General features: G+C 35.5%; 1 protein-coding gene across 2 annotated transcripts in view; it reads right to left on the reverse strand.

Annotated features, from left to right (window-relative positions):
* LOC128858329 (uncharacterized) overlaps window positions 1-22,878 on the reverse strand; it is a 38,125-nt gene that overhangs the window by 5,860 nt on the left and 9,387 nt on the right. The window contains exon 2 of one of the 2 annotated variants that reach the window (XM_054094502.1): window positions 3,567-3,824. The exons of the other annotated variant lie outside the window; for it this stretch is intronic. Coding sequence (XP_053950477.1) covers window positions 3,567-3,787 — 221 coding nt within the window. The 5' untranslated portion in view covers window positions 3,788-3,824. The remainder of the gene's footprint in view (window positions 1-3,566; window positions 3,825-22,878) is intronic. 2 annotated transcript variants of the gene reach the window in all.

Genomic DNA, 22,878 nt, shown 5'->3' on the forward strand with positions numbered 1-22,878 from the left:
CGAGATTGAAATTTGCTATACAAAGCTGTACAGACCGCTCACACTAATATGGGGAAGCTCAAATTACGAGTACTATGTAGAATGGTTGCTTTGGTTGAAGTATGGCCACCGCGAGCGTGGGGAGTGGAGCGTAAGTATTGTGCTTGCACAACTCAACGTACTTAGAGTAAGTTTGGAAGAGAGAGAAACTGCTTATAATTTTAAACAATTTTTGTTTATGTGTACTGAGATTGGAGCGCAAAATGTAAACAAACACAGTAATTGTCTCAGTGGTCGCTAATTTTTTATTAAACGCATATGAACTTAGGTATGTTAATACCCGCTGACAATTTTCGAGTGTGCTTCGCTGCTTGAACTTTAATGTTGAGGTATACCAAATACGAGGGTTACCTTTTATACTACGTGTGATAAGCTATTATTCGATATTTGTATCGAAAAGCTTGGCATTTTTTAGCATAAGTTTCACGTACGAGTGACTTTTATTTGTAATTTTTTTTAGTGAGTTGAAAAATTCATCTCGCCGAAAACGTTGATCGTAAAAATTTTCGTGCGATTATTTGTTACCATTTTCGATGTGGATTATCGCGACAAGAGAGCATTGACGAATTTACTTTGACTTTTGATGTTAAAGCACCACACTTAGCCAATGTGAAACGCAGGTACAATGAGTTCCTACATGGCCGTCGATCCTTTCAGAATGAATTTCGTCAAGGCCGTTCAAAAAAGGTTGTTGATTATAACGCAAGATCGTCATGTAACATATCGGCGAGACGGCGGCATTTGGAGTTTGGGCATTGGTGTGACTAGCATACATTCAATATTGCATGAACATTTGGTAGTCAAGAAGATTTGTTCTCGTTTAATACCGCATAATTTGACAATTGTCCAAAAAAGGACATCGTAACAGATGACGAATCTTTGATCTATGCATATGAGCTGAAAACAAAACTGCAATCGACAGTAAGGGAGTTTCATGACGAGCTTAATCCAACAAATTATTAGGTCATACGCCTTACAACCCTGATTTGGCACCTAATGATTTCTTTTTCTTTACGAACATAAAAAATAAAATGCGAGGTCAATGTTTTTCAAGGCCTGAAGAAACTGTTGCAGCCTTTAAATATCTCGTGTTGGAGGTATCCATGTCTGAGTGGTAAAGTGAGTTAAAAATTGGCTCAAGTGAATGAAGAAGTGTATTGACTTCCAAGGAAAATATTTTGAAAAAGAAAACAAAACCATTTTCGTTATTATTTTACTCTGTTTTAATGGGCGCAAAATATAAAAGGTAATCTTTGTATGTATGTATGTATATATTTTATGTGGAGGTAATGTAATGTTTGGCATTGAATTAATGAACATTCGCATGAGATTGTCAAATTATAAAAGACTTATAATGGGTGTTTTTAAAGAAAATAGCACTTCTCTTTAAATAAACTAAAAAAATTAGGTGAAAATGTTTGTTTGCTTTTTCTTAGGGTGGAAAAAAAATCGAATATGTCGTTTTATAGTCGATTGAACTTTGATATAATATAGTGCTAGTTTAAAGTGGCATGAAAGACGCCTTGATTTTGAATTTTTTTTCTGGCGGTTTTGTGTATTCTCATAAAAAAAAGAAGAAAATATAGAACAATTGTTATTTGGAAGACAATGCAAAGTAAACAAAAATGTAAAAAATCCAATCCAATTTTAAGCAAATTTTAACTAACACAGTTGAATGAGCTACAGCATTTTTAAAAAAATTCTGACTAAAAATTTGGTATTTTATTAAGTTTTTTTTTTTAATTTTGTAGAAAGTTTACAATTTTTAACTACATATTGTTTTTGTTTTTGTAGTATGAATTAAATTTTTATAAAAAATAATTAAATACAGAGCCAAAAATTTGCAAAACATCTTCTGCTATTATTGTGAACGCAGGTGTAGATAATTGATGTTGATGTGGGGAATGTCATGGGGTTTCGAGAACCTCATTAGGGCTATACTCACTCAAAATAAGGCAATTAGAATACTCCCATACTTATTAAGCCAGAATAGAGTCACATCGCTAAAGAGAATTTCACGATAAAAAAATCTATCCAAATACGTATATAGGTATTAGTGCCATTTTATTTTCTTTACTATGCATAATTTTTTATTATATTTTTTTCATGCAATTTAGTTTGTATGAAATTTCGCTGAATTTGATTTAATTGAATTTGAATGAAGTTTCGTTCGATCTGAAAAAGGTTTCGTTTAATTTAAATTGGCAAAGCTTTGCATACTTGCAATATCCCTCTATGGCTCTCGCTTCTCGGATAGAGTACGGAAGGAAATATTCGTATTGCAATTCATTGGTTTGAGTGTTTAATTTGGGGTGATCTTTAGTTGTGGATAGACTTTTCGGAATAGAAATTTGCTGATGCAAAGAATCCATTCATTCTATCAATTTAGTCCCACGTCGGTTGCAGGACCCGGTCGTTAATTGGCGAAATGGCTGAGACTCTTAACTTTTCAGAGAAATAAATGTCTAACGTTTTGGCGATGTAGAAGCCAACCAAAGGCTTATATTATATTATTTACTCTTAACTTTTCAGAGAAATAAATGCCTAACGTTTTGGCGATGTAGAAGCCAACCAAAGGCTTATATGTATGGCCTACCAGCCGTATCATTCGGCAAGCTTTGAGACTGCAAATCAAAAAACTTATTTAACTCGATGGCGGTCGTCCATCTTTGAATGTCTTTAGTGTCTGCATAAGGCTCTCATTTGAAGGCTAAATATAACTTTCCCAACATAAGAAGTGAACAGGAGTTAAATCAATCGAAGATTTTTGGATCAAAAGTCCGTTATTAAGTTGCACGATGAACCAGTGCAACAAGCACTAAATTCCCTTATTATTCAAACCAAAAGTAGTTTCTTGTATTATTTTATATGTGTCGGACGCCGCTTTACTCTATGTTTGAAATAAATGTTTCCACCGATGGTTCAAAGTAATAACCCATTAGATTCAGCTTTTAAGTGTCAAGAGACTTCGAAAAATATACACGATGAATGCAGGATCATATGCAAAAAAAATGAAAAGATGGTTTCACTGGTTACTGAGATATAAAGGCAGTCCAGGAACTTTTGCGACCGACCTTGTACTTCTTTTTGGAAAATCCCATTTACACATCATATATTTTACTACTTTCTTTGTCGAATCAATGTTCTAATATGTATAAGGTCCCAGACTATCATTGAAAGCGTAGGATGATCAATTTTACGAAAACCATAGCCTTTTAATGGTAATAATGTAAATAAAAAAATTGTTATGAATGGAATGGAATGCAATGGAACGGAAACAAAGTGCGAAAAAATGGAATGCAATTGAATGAAATGGTATTGAAAACGTTTTTAAAATGAGGAAGCTGTGAATTATTTGTATGAATTAAATATTAACTTACAAATGTAAATAAATGCCATCATCCACTTGTTATTGCGAATATACAAAAGATTAGAGAGAATTTGTTGTTGGAAACCATTGTAAAATATATACAGTTATCAGTTTGTTTGCGAAATTGTATACTTTGAATAAATTGTGAAGAACTTACGACTCTATTAGGTCTCGCTGGTTTTTACTCCCACCTAGGGACCATACTTCGCTATTTTTTTGGGCACTTTTATGAAGCACTTGCTTGTTGGTAGAATCAAAACGACCTTTCGGATGGCTTTTGTGTCTACCCGGTATCCAAAGTATGCGTAGGCCTGACGAACCGGATGATTTGTTCGACAATTTGCCACCACTAAAGAATTTGTTGCGTGACGAAGACATTTCTGATGTTGGGTTGGGTTGGTATTATTTTGAAACCCTTTTTTACAAGAAAACAAATAATAATGAGTTATATAAATGCAATTGTCATAGGTACATAGTTATAATAAATTAGTACACCCTGAGTTGAAATAACATACTTGTCCACGTATCAGTCCCTGGCATAAAATTTCAATTCGACTCAACTTAAAAATATCAAATTTAAGCAATAAAAAATGGAAAAGGAAAATAATCAGTGGCGCCACAATATTTTGTATAAAATCCTTTCATACATTTAATATGATTTTTTATTTAATAATTTATTTGTACGAGTAATAATTATTGGGTATGGGAATAAGTTTCCGCCCTCGAAAAAGAGGTATCGCTGCTGATACTATTTTTGTGTTCGCTCTAGTACTATTTTTGTGTTCGCTCTAGTAATATACTAATTTCAAGGTGTATATGTGAGGTTTCGATCGCAGTAGTTGACATTCGTTTGAAGCGTAAAGATCCTTTTTTATCTGACGTCAAAAATGTGCATTTGCGGGAAGCCATGCTTCATTATTACCTTTTAAAGAAAAGTGTAACTGAAACGTGTTGTATATTGGTCAATATTTACGGTAATTACGCTCCATCATATACAACTTGTTAACAGTGGTTTCGACGATTCCAAAGTGGCAATTTCGACGTGACTGATAAGATCGCGAAGGAGCAACTACCTCGAAGATACTCAACTACAACAATTATTGGATGAAGACGCATGTCGAACCCTTGAGTTGGATGTTGACAGATCAACCGTCATAAAAACGTTTGCACGCGATGAGATTGGTCCAGAAAGCAGGTAACTGGGTGCCACATCAATTGAAGGAGAGGGATATCGAGAGACGTTTGGTGACGTGTGAGAAAAGGTTTCCTGCATCGCACCGTCACTGGCGAGGAAAACTGGATCCATTATGATAACCCTAAGCGTCGAAAATGTTGGAGCCTGCCAGGCGAACCAGGTCCATCGACTGCGAAAAAAAAGTTCATATTTCAAAAGTTACGTTGTGCATCTGGTGGGATCAGAAGGGTGTCATCTATTATGAACTCCTTAGACCATTTGAAACCATTACGGATGATCGTTACCGACTGTAGCTAATGTGTTTGAATCCAGTTCTCAAAGAAAAGCGGCCAGAATGGGACGATAGACATGGCAAACTGATTTTTCTGCATGATAACGCCAGGACACACGTTGCTAAATCGGTCCAGAAATATTTAGAGGGAAATCTTCTCGCCGTATTCCTCAGACATTACAGCTTCTGATTACCTTCTGTTACGATCAATGCAGGCAGCCCTTATTGGAGAGCGGTTCACTTCTTACGATAGCATCGCAAACTGGCTAAATGAATGGATCAAGGGAAAAGAACTCGAATTTTTAGTCCGTATACTGCCTGAAAGATGGTGTAAAGTTGTAGCTTCCAATGGCACATACTACACATAATATCATGTATTATTTAATTGTTTCAATAATTCGTAACGTTGGCTAAGAAAGGACGGAAACTTCTTCCCATACCCAATATAATTAACCAATACACTAAAATTTAACAAGAGCTCTGGCTACAAAGGCCTTCGGTGCGAGATGTGAAATAAGTAATGTTGATAGGTTTTCTTACAATCAATTATTTATAAAAACCGAGAGAAACTTAAAAAATAGATATACCTATTCAGGCACATAACTACATGCATATGTGCATATAAAGGGGAATAAAAACACGTTCAATGTTCTAAAAAAATCAATAATAATACAAAAAACCCGAATAAAACGAACGAATAAAAAAAACTAGAAAACTTCAAGTCGACTCATCGCTTGTTCGCATTTTATTGTATGTACTTCATCAAAATATTTTGAGTCGATAAAGTAATGAAAATGATATTTCATTCTTATAAGATGTTTTAGGAAGAGTTGCCAAAATAGCTAATAAATTATGCATATTTGGCAGTGTATCTTTTTGACACAGTTGAATGGCTTCTAAAACTGCTTTTGGCTTTTTCTCAGATTTCATATTGCAAATTGTTTTATATACCAAATATTTAATTACATTTGAGCTTCCTCAAAATCTCCTTTCTTTCCTTCCTCTCATTACTATAAAAGGTATGCAATTTTTATACAGCATTTTAAAAGGAAATGGTTTAGCGTTAGTGCTATGCCATTGAAGAACTTCACAAAAATATTAACTGAGCTATAACTTTCAGTCCACCCATGGCACCTATTTTAAATTTTTGGTGATCAACAATATTATGAGCTTTAAATGTCCCACTCATCGCAGCTGCACCAGCTAAGATTATAAACCAACTTCTTCTTCATCCCTTCGCCGGTAAAATCTTCATGTGGAAAGAGGTTTGAATGGGGGGGTTTAAACCCTCACTGGGATCTGATGCGTGTTACGTACATTTAAAAAAACCATTTTTCGGTTGAATTTCAACTCGAACTATAGACATTATACATTTTATTTTTTCAGACGGTTTGAAACAGTATCTGTAAACACTTATAATATTCCACACTCAACTTTAATTTATTTCTGGAAAGCTGGCTGATTATAGAGAAATATAAAATTTAAAAAAATTTGCTTAAAACATCCGAAGAATAAAAAGTTTAGAAGAAAGTTATAAATATTATTTAAATAAGAAATTTAATATATAACGTTTTAAAATAGACTAAAAATTCAAAAATTTACAATTTCAGTTCCACAGGTCACGCAATATTAATAATCCAATTTTGTTTTTGAATAGCCTTTTTACTAATTAAAAAAAATCTTTATTTTGACCTCTACGCACTCCATTGCTTGACTGTTCGTATGCAGCAGCTGTCTAGTTCACAAGTGTCAAATATAACACAGGCCTGCGAAATTTAACTTTTTTCAGTTTCTAGAATGGCTGTACTTGTTTCTTGTAGTTTTTTATGCGCTGAAAACGAATCTGACCTTCAAAATGCTCCATCACGTCAGGATTTTTGGTAAATGAAGCCTAAAAGGTCAAAAAATGGCCATTTTAGCCATTTTTGATAATTTTTTTTGGGATAGAAATTTTTTTTTTCAATTTTCGACGAAAAGGTTGCATAGTATAACTCTTTAGCTTTAAAACCCATTTTTTTAAATTATTGTACGATTTTTAAAAAAAAAGTTATGACATTTTGAAATTAACAGTTTCAGTTACGCCAATAGACGTTATACCCAACGTATACGTAACTGAAACTGTTAATTTCAAAATGTCATAACTTTTTTTTAAAAAATCGTACAATAATTTAAAAAAATGGGTTTTAAAGCTAAAGAGTTGTACTATGCAACCTTTTCGTCGAAAATTGAAAAAAAAAATTTTTCTATCCCAAAAAAAATTATCAAAAATGGCTAAAATGGCCATTTTTTGACCTTTTAGGCTTCATTTACCAAAAATCCTGACGTGATGGAGCATTTTGAAGGTCAGATTCGTTTTCAGCGCATAAAAAACTACAAGAAACAAGTACAGCCATTCTAGAAACTCACCCTCGCAGGACTGTGTAATTGATATACGACGCCACTTGCAAAAATTATAAATTTTCTGATAGCGTGATTAATTTTGAGCCACCTTGTATTAAAATTTGTGATTGTGAGTTTTTGGTAGCTGGGCATTGCGCGTGACACCGCCTATTTTACAAAATTTTACCTTCGTTGCACTTATTTTTTGCGTCAAAATTTGTACCGCATGCGCTTTATTTGCAACAGGGATATCACGTGCTTTTTTTTTTGAAAGCTATCGTTATTGAGAGATGGGTGTGCTTATTGACCGCTTTCGCATATTTTCAACACCAAAATATAAACCTTGAGCAAAGTGTAATATGTGTACCAAGTTTCATTGAAATATATTAATTTTTGCTCGAGTTATCGTGAGCACGGACAGACGTGGCTAAATCGACTTCTCCCATCATTCCTAGCACTTTGGTATTCATATGCTTACACAATTATAAACAGACACCCAACTTCATGCATGCATTTACTTATAAATATTGTACCTTGATCAAAAAGTTCGCGGGAAAAATTCAGAAAATTTAAAATAAAAGTTTATTCCTCAAAAGTGATATTATCGCCTTTAAGGTACTTCCAATCAACTGCAACGCATTTATGCCAGCGTTTAACTCAGCTCTCGAAATATTTCTCGAACTCTATTTTCGGTATCAGAGTCGTCTTCGATTTTTCCATTCCTGCCTTCCTTTCGGGTGTTAAAACGCGTGCCACTTAATGATTTTTTTGACTCGATTAAATGGAAAAAAACTGTAGGCTGTCATATCAGGTGAATTCGATAGCTGTTCTTGGTCAAAAATTTGCGGATAATAATGGCACTGTGCGACGGTGCGTTCCCATGGCGTAAAATCCGTGAGTGGTTTCCCTACAAATCTTTTCTTTTTTGGCGAATTGCTTCACGTAAACGTTTTATAACGCCCAAATAATAGTCCTTATCCTTATATCTGACGAAAATTCGTGGAATCTGGCGAAAATTCTCTTGATTCATTCCGAGCTCTCCACTCACTCGTCCGATGTGTGGATTGCGTGTCGTACTCATAAACCCACGTCTCATCTTTAGTAATGATGCTGATGAATGCTAGGTCGGACTCAACCTTGGAAATCAAGTGTGTCTAACTACAAAGTTCTCAACGGATCTATTGTTCAAATTTTCTTTCACTTTATTGATTTTTTCATCAGATTTCGATATTAATGGCCTGTCATCCGTTCATGGCGCTCGATTGCTTTCTTTAGATAATCATTACCGAAACTATTGTTTAGTTGGCTAAATGACAGTCTAGAGTATTGTTTACAAGTGCGCGTAAGCATTTTGCCGAGAGTAAATGCAAAAAATCAATACTGGATTTCAAACATAACACTGTGATTGCATTATACTTGCCAGGCAAATCAAAACCAGCGATTGTTCGTGAGCTCGAGTAAAGTTTTTGTTTATCGTACCATTACTCGTTACAATGATACTGGTAGCATCGCGAAACGTCATGGAGGTGGTCATCAAAATACTGCAACGTCACGTGAAATGGTTCAAAAAGTGAAGAAGCGACTTGAGCGAAATCCCCGACGAAGTGCCAATCAAATGACGAAGTGCCAGTATGGCCGCATATTGAAAAATGATCTCAAAGTCAAGCCTTACAAGATCCAAAAGGCACATGATCTCACACCAAAGCAGCAACAAGTCAGACTTGAGAGAGCGAAGGAGTTGCTTCGCTTCGCCGAAAGCGGTCAATTTCCGAACATTGTGTTTTCTGGCGAGACAATTTTTCAAATTGAGCAATTCGTAAACTCCCAAAACGATAGGGTTTATTTGACCGACCGTTCATACGAGAATTCGAGTCATCGATTGGCCTCCAGGAGGCAGCACCCGCCACAGGTAATGGTTTGGGCCGCTGTAACCGCAGATGCGTTTAATCGAGCCTGGCGTCAAGGTAAATGCGAAATATTATTGGGAAAGTATTCTGGAGATTGCTTTGAAGCCGTGGGTATTTCGGTGGCAGACCAAGGACGTTTCAACAGGACTCGACACCGTTTTACAAAGCTCGAGTGAACCAAGAATGGCTAAAAAACAATGTTCTGAACTTCGTAACGCCCACACAATGGCTCCCAATTCACCAAACGCGAATCCGATGGATTATTCTCTTTGTGCCATTTTGGAGAGCAAGGTCCGAACTAAAAGATTCACCAGTCTCGAGGCGCTGAAAAAAGTGGGCCGCGTGTGAGTCAAAATACCTGCAAGTCACATTCGGGCAGCTTGCGATTCGTTTCTGGATCGCCTCAAGGCCATAGACAAGGCAAAAGGTGGTCATATCAAGCACAAGTAAATTGATTCTTAATTTTGTATTATTTCCACATAATTTTTACTTTGAATTGAATAAAAGTAATTTTCCAAACTAAATTTATTGGTTACCTTTCGAGTACCCGGCCCTGTACTCAAGACGGCGTAACTTTTACAAATGTCCAGCAATGGTGACACATTTTTTGTAGGAATATTACAATGTGACAACCTAACAAAAAAAACTCAAATAAGTTGAACTCAAATCATCTAACAATTGTTCCGAGAACTTTTTAATCACGGTGGCACATGCATGTATGGATAAAATAAAGTACACAACTTTAATTAAAATCTATTGATGCTTAATATTTAAGACAGTTTTCGAATTCGCTACTGAGCGGCTCATTAAAAACTCGGCAGAAATGTTTAATGGGTGCAAATTTAAAAGCAATCGTGTCTTAAATGACTTAAGTCACTGAGATATGGCATCTAAGTACATGCATATGTGTGGGTATATATATATACATACAATTTCCATAGTATGAATGTATATGTATTAGTAAACGAGTTCATGCCGGCTACTTCTTTACCAAAACAACCGCGAGTAAAAAATAAATAAATAAATAAAAAAATAATTTCAAAGAAACGTGATGCATAATGTGTACACGAACTAAAGACTTATTGTTACCAACAGCAAGTTGTTTTATGTGCATACATACATATATTTCAGTGATGTGCTGATTTGCTGGTGCTTAATACACGATAATCCATAGGTGGAATAAATTTTTGTACTCAATACTGTCTTTTGGGTGCTCGATAGAGATAATGGGGGTGCACCATCCATGCACAACATACACACAATTATATATGACGTGTATAGAAAAAAATGATTTCTTTACTATTTTATGTGACAGTACAAAGAAGACGGGCTTTCCCAAAAGTTAAAGATTTAGGTATTCACGATACTTTGCCCCAATTAATACTAACTATCACTTGTTGCCATTCTTGTACCCAAAAAACTGGCAAGAAAGCGTAAATTGAGAGAGCAAAGTTAGAAAGATTTTGGGCGCGCAGTTTTATAGCTTATTAAATTATTGTCTAAAAAACTTTAAGTTCGGTGTTGCTGGAAAATCCCGTAGATTTTTAATAATTTTCTCTACATAACGAATGTACAACAAGCACCGTCAAATTAAAAAAAAAAATAATAAAAATAACGCTTAAAATCGTCTACCTGGGAATGCTTAGAAATTAATTTTTATATACAGCCCAGATTTCCAGAAGATCTTGGTTTTATCAACTACCCAGACGACTGCTAAGCAGTTTTATTATTCGCTGTTTTCTCTGGCACAGCAGTAACTACTGTAGTTAGCTGACTTTGACAGTTTATATGCAAAAAGAAAAATACATGTACATTTGTTTTAATACTGCTATCAGTCGCCGCCTCGTGCTGTTTTCAACGACACATAAATAGAGTGTGTTCGAGCTTCAATAATTGTGGCAGTGCTACTTTTTTTATCACACAAGAAGCAGCGAAAATTCCTGCTACGTCTTGCGATAAAAAATATGTTGAAAATCTATTTCTCATTACAAGCAAAATAAATATGAGATAGTTTCATTGTGCCAATTTAGATAAAGGACGAAAAGCAAGCAAAACTTGTAATATGGGGTGTTTTTTTTGCTGTATGAGAAGTATCGATACAGCTGATAATGGCAAACTGTGTTGACCTTTCTGTTCAGTAAGGTTTGGCCTTTCTTGGTCATCATAAATCGTTTAACGACAGAACAACGCTTTCAAATTGTGGAAATTTAATTAAAAAAAAATTTTTCTGTTGGCGGAGTTCATGGAGAAGTGTTGAAGAAGACGCCGAAATGTCGATTCATCGTCGTTCACAACTTGTTGTTAATAATTGGCTCGTACATTTCTATTAGGTGTTTGGCCGAGCTTCTCCTCCTATTTGTGGTGATGTGCGTCTTGATATTGTTCCATAAATGGAGGGGCCTACAGTTTTAAGCCGAATCCGAAAGTTGTATGGTTTTTATGAGGAACTTTTTCATGGAAGAAATACGTACTTATACAATTGGAGGTTTGCCGTGTCGAGGGGCGACTGCTTTTAGAATTTTTTTTGTATTATTTGATGTCCATGCACGGAAGAAAGAAGTGTATAAGAAGCAAGTAACAGAGTTGCAATATTGCAGTAATTATGAATCTACCCACAGGCAATATATATGTAAGATATGTAGTTCTGTCATTTGTGCCATAATACAAGGTGGCGCAAAATTCATAATACAATTTTATTTTTGAAGAACTTTTTTACTAAATACAAAAACAAAAAAATTTTGAGCGATGAAAATCTTTATTTTGACCTTTACACGTTCCATTGCTTGTTTGTTCGTATACAGCACAAGTCTAGTTCACAAGTGTTAAATATGAATGACACCAATTGGAAAAATTATAAATCTTCCGATAGGGTGATTTCTTTTGCGCCCCTACAAACCAAGATTAATACAGATAAGAATGCTGTGAATTGGATAAATTAAATATCATACATTTTTCGCCATCATAATAGATTTAACGATATATTTTTCCTATTGGGTAGCATTTATTCTTCAAACTATCGATAGTTGATGCATCGATCGGCAGTGCAGCTCTTCGGATAACAGTTTACTGCCTTTAGCTTGGAGTTGCTTTTTATGACTATTGAAGTTTCAATTTGGTTATTGGTGGTGAACTTGTTTTTAGCATGCAAAAACAAAAAAATAAAAATAATAATAAATAAAGAGAAAAAATGCGGGACCGACTGAGTTAAGAGGTGGAGAACAATTGGAATTTAGCAAATCTTTAGAGATGGATGAGTTGCTAGCCAGTTGCGGTAGTTCATTTTGGTATTCTTGTTTCGGTTCATTCCTTAGCAGGCAGACAATTTTGCGTTGCAAGTACTGCATGCAGAAATATCCAGTCATAACATTGTGTAATTTGTAACTTATGTGACCACACCTCACAAGCAAATTTCTATTTTATTGCATACATATGTTTGTATATTGTGCATATGTATCTGCATATTTTTACAGACGCGGCTATGGAGAAAATAATAAAAAGGAAAAAATACTATATGGTCAAATACTCACGTACAAATCAAGCAACTTGCCAATATATCACATTTAGTTTTTATATTGTATTTCTCATACAAACATACGTACATACATGTATATATTTCACACAAAAATGAAGTGTAGAGTAAATTGAATAAAGATTTGCGTGTACAGAGGAAAACGAAAAAAGCCCAAGTTTGGAATATTTCTACTTGTAATTAAAATGCCAAAAAGATCATAGCGATACCGATCGTAGCGAGCGACGAGGGGGGTGCAACCGCAAACAAGGTTTCAATTGATTTATCAACGTGCTGGCGTAAATTAAGGTCAAGTAAGGCAACCGCGAGAAATATTTGATTTCGAAACTAAGTGACGGATTTTTATTTACACGTTTTAAAGAATGTAAAGTAGGGTACAGTGCTTAAAAACAATTGCGGCGTTTGCAAAGAAAGCTTTAAATTTTTGTGGTGGGCTCTTTTAACATGGTGCTCCATGTAATTTTAATATTAAGTAAAGGGTCATTCAAAAGGCACACCTAGATGTTGTTTTAAAATAAAACATGTAAACATTTAGATTCTTTTAGGTTTCACTATTTTTAGGATTGAACATAATGCATTAAATAATTAATGCAATAAGCGGATGGTTAAAACCCTGAAAAACTAGAGTTGTAGTGATAATGAAACCCTAAAAAATTAGTGGTGAACTTGACCAACCCTGCCTATTTTAATTTGAAATACTGCTCGTACCAATTATATTATATGTGCAAAACTGCATCATTTAAATATCCACCATGAGCATCTCGACAAGTAAAATCCGCCAAACAGTCGATTCATGAATGCTTAATTGTTGAGAACGTCGAGATATCGATGTTGGAGGTTGTTCAGCAACACTTTGCGCTACAGCAGCAATATTCTCAATCAACGTCCAGTTTTTGGTCTGCCAGCCCTTTTTCTCTGCCAGTCTCCTCGACAGAAGCAGTTTATTGAAATTTTTTCACCAACCTTTGAATTGCCGACTCATTCGGATGATTATTTCCACAAAAAAAAAATCCCGAATTTCGCCATATATCTATTGTTCTTAAAGATCGAGCATTTCCATAATAAGTTTCAATAATTTCCAACGCGTTGTTCTATTGTGTAAAATTGTACTTCTGTCTACTTGACAAAGCTCACAGATGACAAAAAAAGAAGGTAACGTCTAGGTGTTACTCACTACTGACATCTAAGCGTCACTTTTGAAGGAGCCTTTATAATAAAGGATGTACCATCGGCTGACATTTTTTTAAAAATACTTCACAGAAAAACTATTCAATATTTTTCAATTAATTTTGCTTTATTTGAAATAGTAAGCGGGGAATAAGTGAAAGGTAGAGAGGCGGTAGAGAGGTGTAAAGGGGCGGTAGAGAGGTGTATCCTCATCCTAAGGCTATAGTGTGGTGGTGGTGATTTTCCGCGTTTCCTCTAATAGCTCCCTATTCAACTGCTCTTCGGTCGAAATTTTTGCCTAGAGCCTGCAAACTTTCAATCACTTTCATATCGCGAGCCTGTGCCGGAGGTGTCATCAAATGGGGTCAGTTTCATATGAGCCATGATCGCGCGGTTGCTGCTTTATGCTTTGGGTAAATCATAATTGTCTGCTTATACCAAGTATCTCGAAGCTTTGGATCTAATTATTTTTAAGAATAAATTATAAATAAGAATTAAGATACATAGTCATCGATTTTTCAATAAACAATAAGTTTCCTACACCGGTTTCGGACATACAGCACCAAATCATTACACAACCCCGCCAGAAATCACTCGCTGTAAAGTTTTCTTTATAAAGCTTGTCTTCTTCTTTCGCCATGACCGTGTTCCAAAACACCTGAGGCCTTGCAAACATGCTCCTTAGCGAACTCTAATCGGCACCGTCGGTTTTTTGGCTAATAAGTCGCGTCTTACTAGCAACTTGGACATTAAAGTCATGTTTATGAAGCACACTATGGATAGTTTCAGCACTGGAAGTTTTTCCTAATTCCTGCTGAACATCTACTGCCAACTTGGGATCCAATAATTTGAGATTCTTATTCACTATCTCAACAATATAACGACGACTAAAAATTTTACTTGGATCACTTTTGCTCGTATTTTCCACTCGATTTTCATGTACATATACGAATAAATCGCTCAATGATCTATAGCACAGTAGAGGCACCAAGATTAACTTTAATAATAATAAATGTTACCAAGAAACATATATCGGGTTTTTTTAGCTGCATGAGAACTATCGATGTCGATAACTGGTTTGATAGCTGGTAATGGTAATCTGCGTTCACTTACTTTTCTGTTCACTAAGATTAGGCAAGTCATCATTAATCGTTTAACGACAAAACAACGCTCCCATATTGTGGAAATTTAATTTACAAAAAATTTATGTTTTCGCGAAGTTCATAAAGCGAGGTTATGTAGAAGACGCCAAAATGTCGATTCGTCGTCATTCTAAACTCATTGGCCTTTGTGCTTTGGCTACGTGGAAAATTTTCCGTAAGGATCTTAGCTTATGTGCCTATAAAATATAGATCGTGCAAGAAATTTGCGTCACCTTTGTTCTGGTTGGGCTCATTTAGATTTATTGTTCAGATTTATGGGAAAAAGTAGTCAAAAATTGAATTGTCCGAATGGACTATTCACCACGTAGCCGCGCTGCGCTGAACATATTTCGGATATCGTATTCAAAAAATTAATGCCATAAAATTATCTACCAGCTTATAATAAAAAAAATTCATTCCAACAATATTTCTCTTTAGTATTATCATTTTCAGTTCTCAAATTCTTAAAAAACATCAAATTACTGTTAAGGCGTCGGGATAGTTTCCTTTATATAACCCCGCAGAAATGCACGATCGAATAAGCTGTGACCTATATTTGTGCGTCGTTGCGATTGCAACGCAAGTGCATGTAGAAATATAAGATCTATTTAGTATAATATGTCATAATTAAAAAATTTCAGCATTTTTTTAGATCTTAGTTTTTAATAGTTAAAATATTGCGATTTAAATTTCACATCGGGTATTGTATCAAATAAGCTGTGACCCACTTTATAGTATATCTAGGCAAACAGCAAAAACCTTGATGAATGAGTTGCTTATTTCGAAGAGTGAATGAACAGTTTTCCTCAAAATGATTCCGACGAAGGACGCAGCGATAAAGTGTGGCATCTCGAGAAGTAAACTTAGCCTATTGAAAGAAAATTCTATTTTTTAATATAAATGATCGGATGTTTATTTCATTATAAAGAGGAAGGTATGCCGTTAATAGTGGAAAATAACATCAGACAAATGACCACCACGACTACGCTTACAAGACAATATCCTTTTTATGAAATTTTCCATAACCGAATTGGAAAGTGGCTGCCCTATGTCCTCGATAGCCTCACGAATTCCATCTTTGAGGTCTTGAATCGACCCTGGGCTGTTGGCGTAGACCTTCTCTTTCACGTGGCCCCAAAGAAAAGTCTCAAGGTGTTAAATCACAAGATCTCGGTGGCCAATTGGGATCACCTCTTCGAGAGATAACGCGGCCCGAAACTTTTCACGTAAAAGATCTATGGTTCGTGGCATGTGTGGACCGTAGCGCCGTCTTGTTGAAAATAAACGTTGTCCAGATCAATACCATCCATTCCGGCCATAACAAATTGTTAATCAACTCTTGATAGCGCAATCCATTCATCATAACACCTGTTATTGGAAAACCCTTTACTAACTAATTATTAATGTGTTCATGTATTTCTGTATTTGTGATTGTTGAGTCTTTTATTTTTAACTAAGCATTTTTATGGTAAATAACGAGAGTAAAATGTCTGATGAACTAAACCCTTTATGTATGTACATATATTTCTAAATTTTTTTTTTAATTACAACCCGATTGATTGAATTCGTATGGACTTGTATGAAAATAACTGATCGGTTAAACACCGATCGGTTTTTGGTTTGTGGCCAAATTTTTCGGAACGTATCCAAGCCGTTAAACGAGGTATGGATGTATTTGGTTTTAACGGCATGCCTTTGACCTCAATTTGGGGTGCTTAATTGCCCACAAACGACAGACACTTCTATGTATATGAAGGTTTCAGTTAACAGAGGTAATGTTCTAGGCAGCAGTGCTCCATGAAATATCTAGCGAGAGCTCGTAGGCCCTCTCTATCTCGAATAAGGTATCTGTTTGATGCACTTTTATTTAGTATTAATATAAAATCAACAACAAAAAACAAAAATTTATTAAAATATCTTGCACCACCAGTGTGCATTTAATTCAAACCAATAAAAATTGTAGTTGCTTGAGTTGAAAGCAATGAAATGTGCATTCACGTCAGGCGAAATTTATTTCAATTCAATGAAATAATTTCGTATTATTGTCGTCATTGAAATGTCACCATTGGGAAAACTTTTAGATGTAATGAGGAAATCCAGCCGAACACAATACAAATACGTCAATTGGCAGTGTATGCGTCGAAAGATGTTTAACCAACTTGTTATTTATTTAGTTGAGGCAATAAAATAAAAAAAGTGAGTTTAAAATACTTTGAAGAGCGACACGCATGAATGTATGTAGATATGTAAGTATGTATACGAGTATTCTTACATATACAAAGTAAGCAAACAATTTATATAAAATTGTCTACACATACATATGTATGGTACATGCGCATTCATACACTTAGAAGATATTTAATGTTTGCATGATCTGGTCTGGACCGGTGTGGCAACAAGATCGCTATCAACACGTTTTCGAAACAATGAGCCACAACGGCGATGAATAACGTTGAAGACGACGACGCAATGATTTTCAAGATTTTCTTCGCTTTATTGACATCTACATGCACACAAACATATGCATTTATATGCACTAACATTTTACGATCATTATTAAATAAATAGTTTAATACGTTTAAGCTTAAACTTAATTAACACAAACGCGAGAAGGCAGGCACGCATCGAAGAGTTTTCACTAATAACAACTTATTAGACTAATAAAAACTTTTAACGAGAGGTTGATTGATAATTTAATTAAATATATAATTTTTTAATAAAAGCGTGTAATTTTTCTCATTATGATCTGTACGGCTCTGCTTATAAACGAATTGTCACGTGACGTGCAGGCAAATGCCAAACACTATGAAATGCTGATTATTGAAGTTTGCAGCAGGTCTTTATTGCAAATAATAACAATTTTGTTTTTGAATAACTTTTTTAATAGCACTTAACTTTGAGAAAAAGCAAAGGGACTTTTAATTTATTTATTTTCATTATTTAGTACTAGTAGTACTGTGCAGCGATAGAGGAGATATTATGTGGTCTGCTTCTTTTCCACATTTCGGCAGCTTATTTGATACTTCCAGAGAAAAACTAATACTCTGCGGGCAAAAAGTAAGGTGAATTTATTTGTCAAACTTCGCGGGATTAAAATGTCGGGAATGTCATTATGAGTAATATATTTACGCTTGTGTTTACCAAACGACCAAGAGTGCATTTTTCGATTTTTACAATGTCTGATTTGATTGAGCAGAGAAGTGCCATCAAATTTTGTTTGCGGAATGAAATTTCGGCTGCGGAAACGTTTAGCATGTTGCAGAAGGCATTTGGTGATTCGACCATGTCGCAGAAAAATGTTTATAAGTGGTACAAAGACTTCAAAGAGGGTCGAGAACGTGTTGATGACTTGGAGCGCTCCGGACGACCATCGACGTCAACAGATGACCAACACGTCAATAAAGTGAAGGAGTTAGTGCTCAAAAATCGTCGGTTGACTGTTAAAGACCTTACTGATATGATCGGAATATGAGAAGGATCTGTGAAAACCCTTTTGAAAGACCATTTGGGCCTACGAAAAGTCAAATCTCGTTTGTTACCGAAAACTCTCAATTTCTGGGAAAAAAGTCGTCGCGTTGATGTGTGTGAAACAATGCTTTCAGACTATCAGGACAAGCTCAAATGCATCATTACGGGAGATGAGACTTGGATTTATGCTTACGACCCTGAAACAACCGACCAATCAAGCGAATATCGTGCTAAAGGCGAGGCCAGACCGAAAAGAGCACGTCAAAGTCGTTCAAAAATAAAGGTCATGATGACAGTTTTTTTCGATTTTCGTGGTGTGGTGCACTATGAATTCCTTCAACCTGGCCAAACTGTTAATAAGGAATATTATTTGAGCGTTATGCGTCGTTTACGTGAAGCAATTCGTCTAAAAAGACCAGAATTATGGGCCAACAACTCCTAGTTTTTGCATCACGATAATGCACCGTCTCACACTGACCGTCTCTTCGTGCCCATTTCGCCAAAAACTCCACGCATATCGTTCCGCAACCACCGTTTTGGCCTGATTTGGCTCCGTGTGAATTCTGGCTATTCCCAAAACTCAAGAGACCACTCCGGGGAACGCGTTTCGAGTCGATTGAGGAGATAAAAGCTGAATCGAAGAAGGTGCTGATGGCTATACCGGAAATGGACTATTTGGCATGTTTCGGGGATTGGAAAAATCGTTGGCATAAGTGTATTTCATCGAGAGGGGATTAATTTAAAGGGGATGAAATTGATTTACAAGAATAAATAAAGATTTTTCATTTTACAACCAAATTCACCTTACTTTTTGCCCACAGGTATGGTTGCATGTAAGCCAGTCCACCGCTCTTGGTAGACGACTTTTACTAAGTGGTTTCAGTCGCTGATTTTTAGAGACATTCTACTTATCAGAAAATGTTTTACCTAGTCTTGTTCTATTCATAACTGAATATTTTTTGAAATTATCAAATAACATCAAAATTGATATTTTTCCACATTTGTCGACTTGGATGTCCAATTAATTTAATTAATGATCTTTAGATTTGTATAGAAAAGTTTTGGTATCTCTTTTTTTTTTTTATTTATTTTATTTTTTTTTTTACATGAAAATATTTGCAGATATCAACAGCAATCCAATCACAGAAATCCTATTGGTAGCCATCAATTCCTCCTGAAGGAGTTAAAGGAGCCTCATATTCGCTTTGATGAGATATACCGTAGTATCGTGGGCTCTATACCATACCTATATATCTATATGTGTATACCATATAAATACACGAATGTCGAACCCACATCAGTTTGATATCTTAGTATTTAGAAGCGAAAGGTGGCACCTCCCCCCGACTAATTCCAAAGGCACCCTTAGTTAACCTAAGACCTCAAATGACGCTCTGCTAATAATAGAATGAAGATTGATTTTAATAAACGATACTACAGTAGTGGACAGCGAACGGCTGTAGTAATCTGGAGCTTAAACTTAAACATAAGCCAGAACTCAACAGAGGCAACGTAAACTTTTGTATTGTATCATGTATGATATAGGTATACTATACTAAAAGTATTCATATGTATTTCGGCATATGCATGTACCATGCGCGACAAATGATAGCACCTCAACAGTTTCACCAGTTTTGACTATAAACCCTTTTTTACGCTTTCTTTTCTTTTTGTGTACAAGACCCACGGCCTCATTGGAGGTTCTTCTATTGTAGAATTCACGCTACTTCATATCCATATCCCATTGCATGTGAGGAGGACTATTTTCGTAAGAACAACCAAAGCTACCATTGGTTAAGGCGTTCATTAAAATCACGGGAGGTTTGGTATTCTTTTCGAACTGGCCCCTGAGATCTCAATGCCATGGGTCATGATGATAACGATATTCAATTTTGTCAAAGGTTTCAAGCCTGAACTTGGCAATAAAACATTAAAATATATTACACGAACAGATACCTCATCACGGAAATCCAAGTTTCAAACTTTATACAAAAATTATTGTAGGAAAATTCCATACATTTTTTATGACAATTTCATGTTTTTTCAATTAGATTTTCTAGAAAAAATTTTGTTATGTAGGTTTGTAGCTTTTTTAATTTTAGTCTACCACAGTGAAAGCTTGAAGTTGATAAAAAATTTTGTTGATTTTTTTTTTTAATTTTTTTCTCTGAGGGTGATCAGCATTTTCTTCATATAAAAAATTACATTCGCATTTCCTTCATATAACAAATGTAAATGTTTTGTTTTTAATGGAGAAAGGCAAAAAAAATTTTATTTACCGTGGAATTATGATGAAAGGTTTGCGGATTTTTTCTAATTTTTGTATAAAGTTAGAAAATTGCTTTATATGGTTTTTGTTAGTCAACACGCTATGCTTTTATGAAAAACATTAGAAGAAAACATAGTTAAAACCGGCCAACATGTAGAGGTGCTTTCGTTTTGTCACGGGCTGTGTGTACTACTTATACATACATACCAGTACATGGAAGAGTATTGACATTTGCTTAAATTATTGTAATTGAAGGGTAATTGATCATCAATTTTAATTTAATGGCATTTCTGCTAGTTTTCATGGACATTTGTTTGTATGTACAGTGAAATTTTCTTAGGCAGACAATCACCGTCAGTTAGCTTTTGTTCCTCCAAGAGAGATGTCCACTCAAAAACTTCTTCCGATAAATAAGATTTGGTATAGAAAAAAATGTCCTCGAATTGGAGGAGTTCGTTAGGAGAGGTTACACTGTATATAATATATACGAGGTGTGTTCAAAAGGTTTTTTCAAAAATTATTTATTTATTCATTAATATCAATTTTGTCCCCTTCAAAGTAATCCCCCATGAGATATTATGCACTTGTGCCAGCGTTTTTTCCAATCTTCGAAGCACTTCAAAAAATCACTTTTTTATCTTGTTCAGCTCCTCCGTAGATGCCGTATTTATCTCATCAATCGTAGCCTAGCGCCGTCCTTTCATGGTCTTCTTCAGTTTCGTGAACAAGAAAAAGTCACAGGGGGCCAGATCTGGGGAATACGGTGGTTGTGGCATCATTAGTGTTGTTTTTGGTCAAAAAGTCGCGCACAAGCAAAAATGTGTGAGCAGGGGCGTTATCGTGATGCAAGAGCCATTTTTTATTCTTCCACAAATCTGAGCGTTTCTGGCGGATTGCTTCGCTTGCGCATAACTTGCAGGTAATATTCCTTATTGACCGTTTTACCCTGTAGCAAGAACTCATGATGCACAACGCCCCTGCAATCGAAGAAAATGGTAAGCAAAACTTTTACATTCGACCGAACTTGGCGCCTTTTTTCGGTATTGGTTCGTGCGACAGCTTCCATTGAAATGTTTGAGCTTTGGTTTCCACATCATAACCATAAACCCACGATTCGTCACCAGTTATGACCCTCTGGAGCAAATTTGGGTCGTCGCGGACAGAGTCCCACATCTCATTAGCAATGTTCATGCGATGCTGCTTTTGGTGGAAATTGAGCAGTTTTGGTACGAATTTTGCAGCGACCCGTCTCATGCCCTAATCATTGAACAAAATCGAATGGCACGACCCAATCGATATGTCCAGGTCCTCAGCAACTTCTCTAACGGTGATTCGACGATTGACCAATACCATTTTCTTCACTTCATCAATTTTTTCGTCTGTTGTTGAAGTGCTCGAGCGTCCGGCACGCTTTTCGTCGTTCACATCTTCCCCGCCTTTTAAGAACGTTTTGTACCACCGCTAAACGTTGCTTTGGTCCAAAGTAGCTTCTCCGTATGACACAGTCAACATACGGAATGTATCCGCGCACTTAATTTCGTTTTTCACACAAAATTTGATACAGGTTCTTTGATCCATCCTTTTGAATAGGTAAAAATCGAAGATGAGCCGAAACACGTGCAAGCAAAGCAGCTGTCAACAATTAACTGAACATTCAAAATGGCCGAACTCGTCGGCATGAGTGAGAGACATGAGTACCAACATATCGCCACAAAAATATTGAAATTCGAATATACGAAACCTTTGAAAATTGAAAAATTCGCGATACTTTTTGAACACACCTCGTAGTGTTGGGCAAAACTACGAAATGGACAATGTGCGAAAATACAGCGACAAGATAAAGCAGTTGATTTTATTTACTCAACAGGCACAGTTAATCTAAATTTTTCAATATCAATTTAAGCAGTCTATGATGTTACAATCTTAAAGACTAAAGTAAAGAAAAATTACGGAGATGCTTGATATCTAAATTTAATTCAATTCAATTCGGTAATTATTGAGTATATAACTAAAAATAAAAATAATTATTCGAATTTTAAACCGCATAAGTAGTGTTCTCGTACACGATAGTTTGTACTAATTGTTGTTTTGCCGTTCTTCTACCTCAAAAACTTCCAAGGAAGGGGAAATTGCGAGAGCAAA

The sequence above is a fragment of the Anastrepha ludens genome, chromosome 3 (genome assembly GCF_028408465.1).
Source record: "Anastrepha ludens isolate Willacy chromosome 3, idAnaLude1.1, whole genome shotgun sequence".
Taxonomy (NCBI): Eukaryota; Metazoa; Arthropoda; class Insecta; order Diptera; family Tephritidae; genus Anastrepha; species Anastrepha ludens.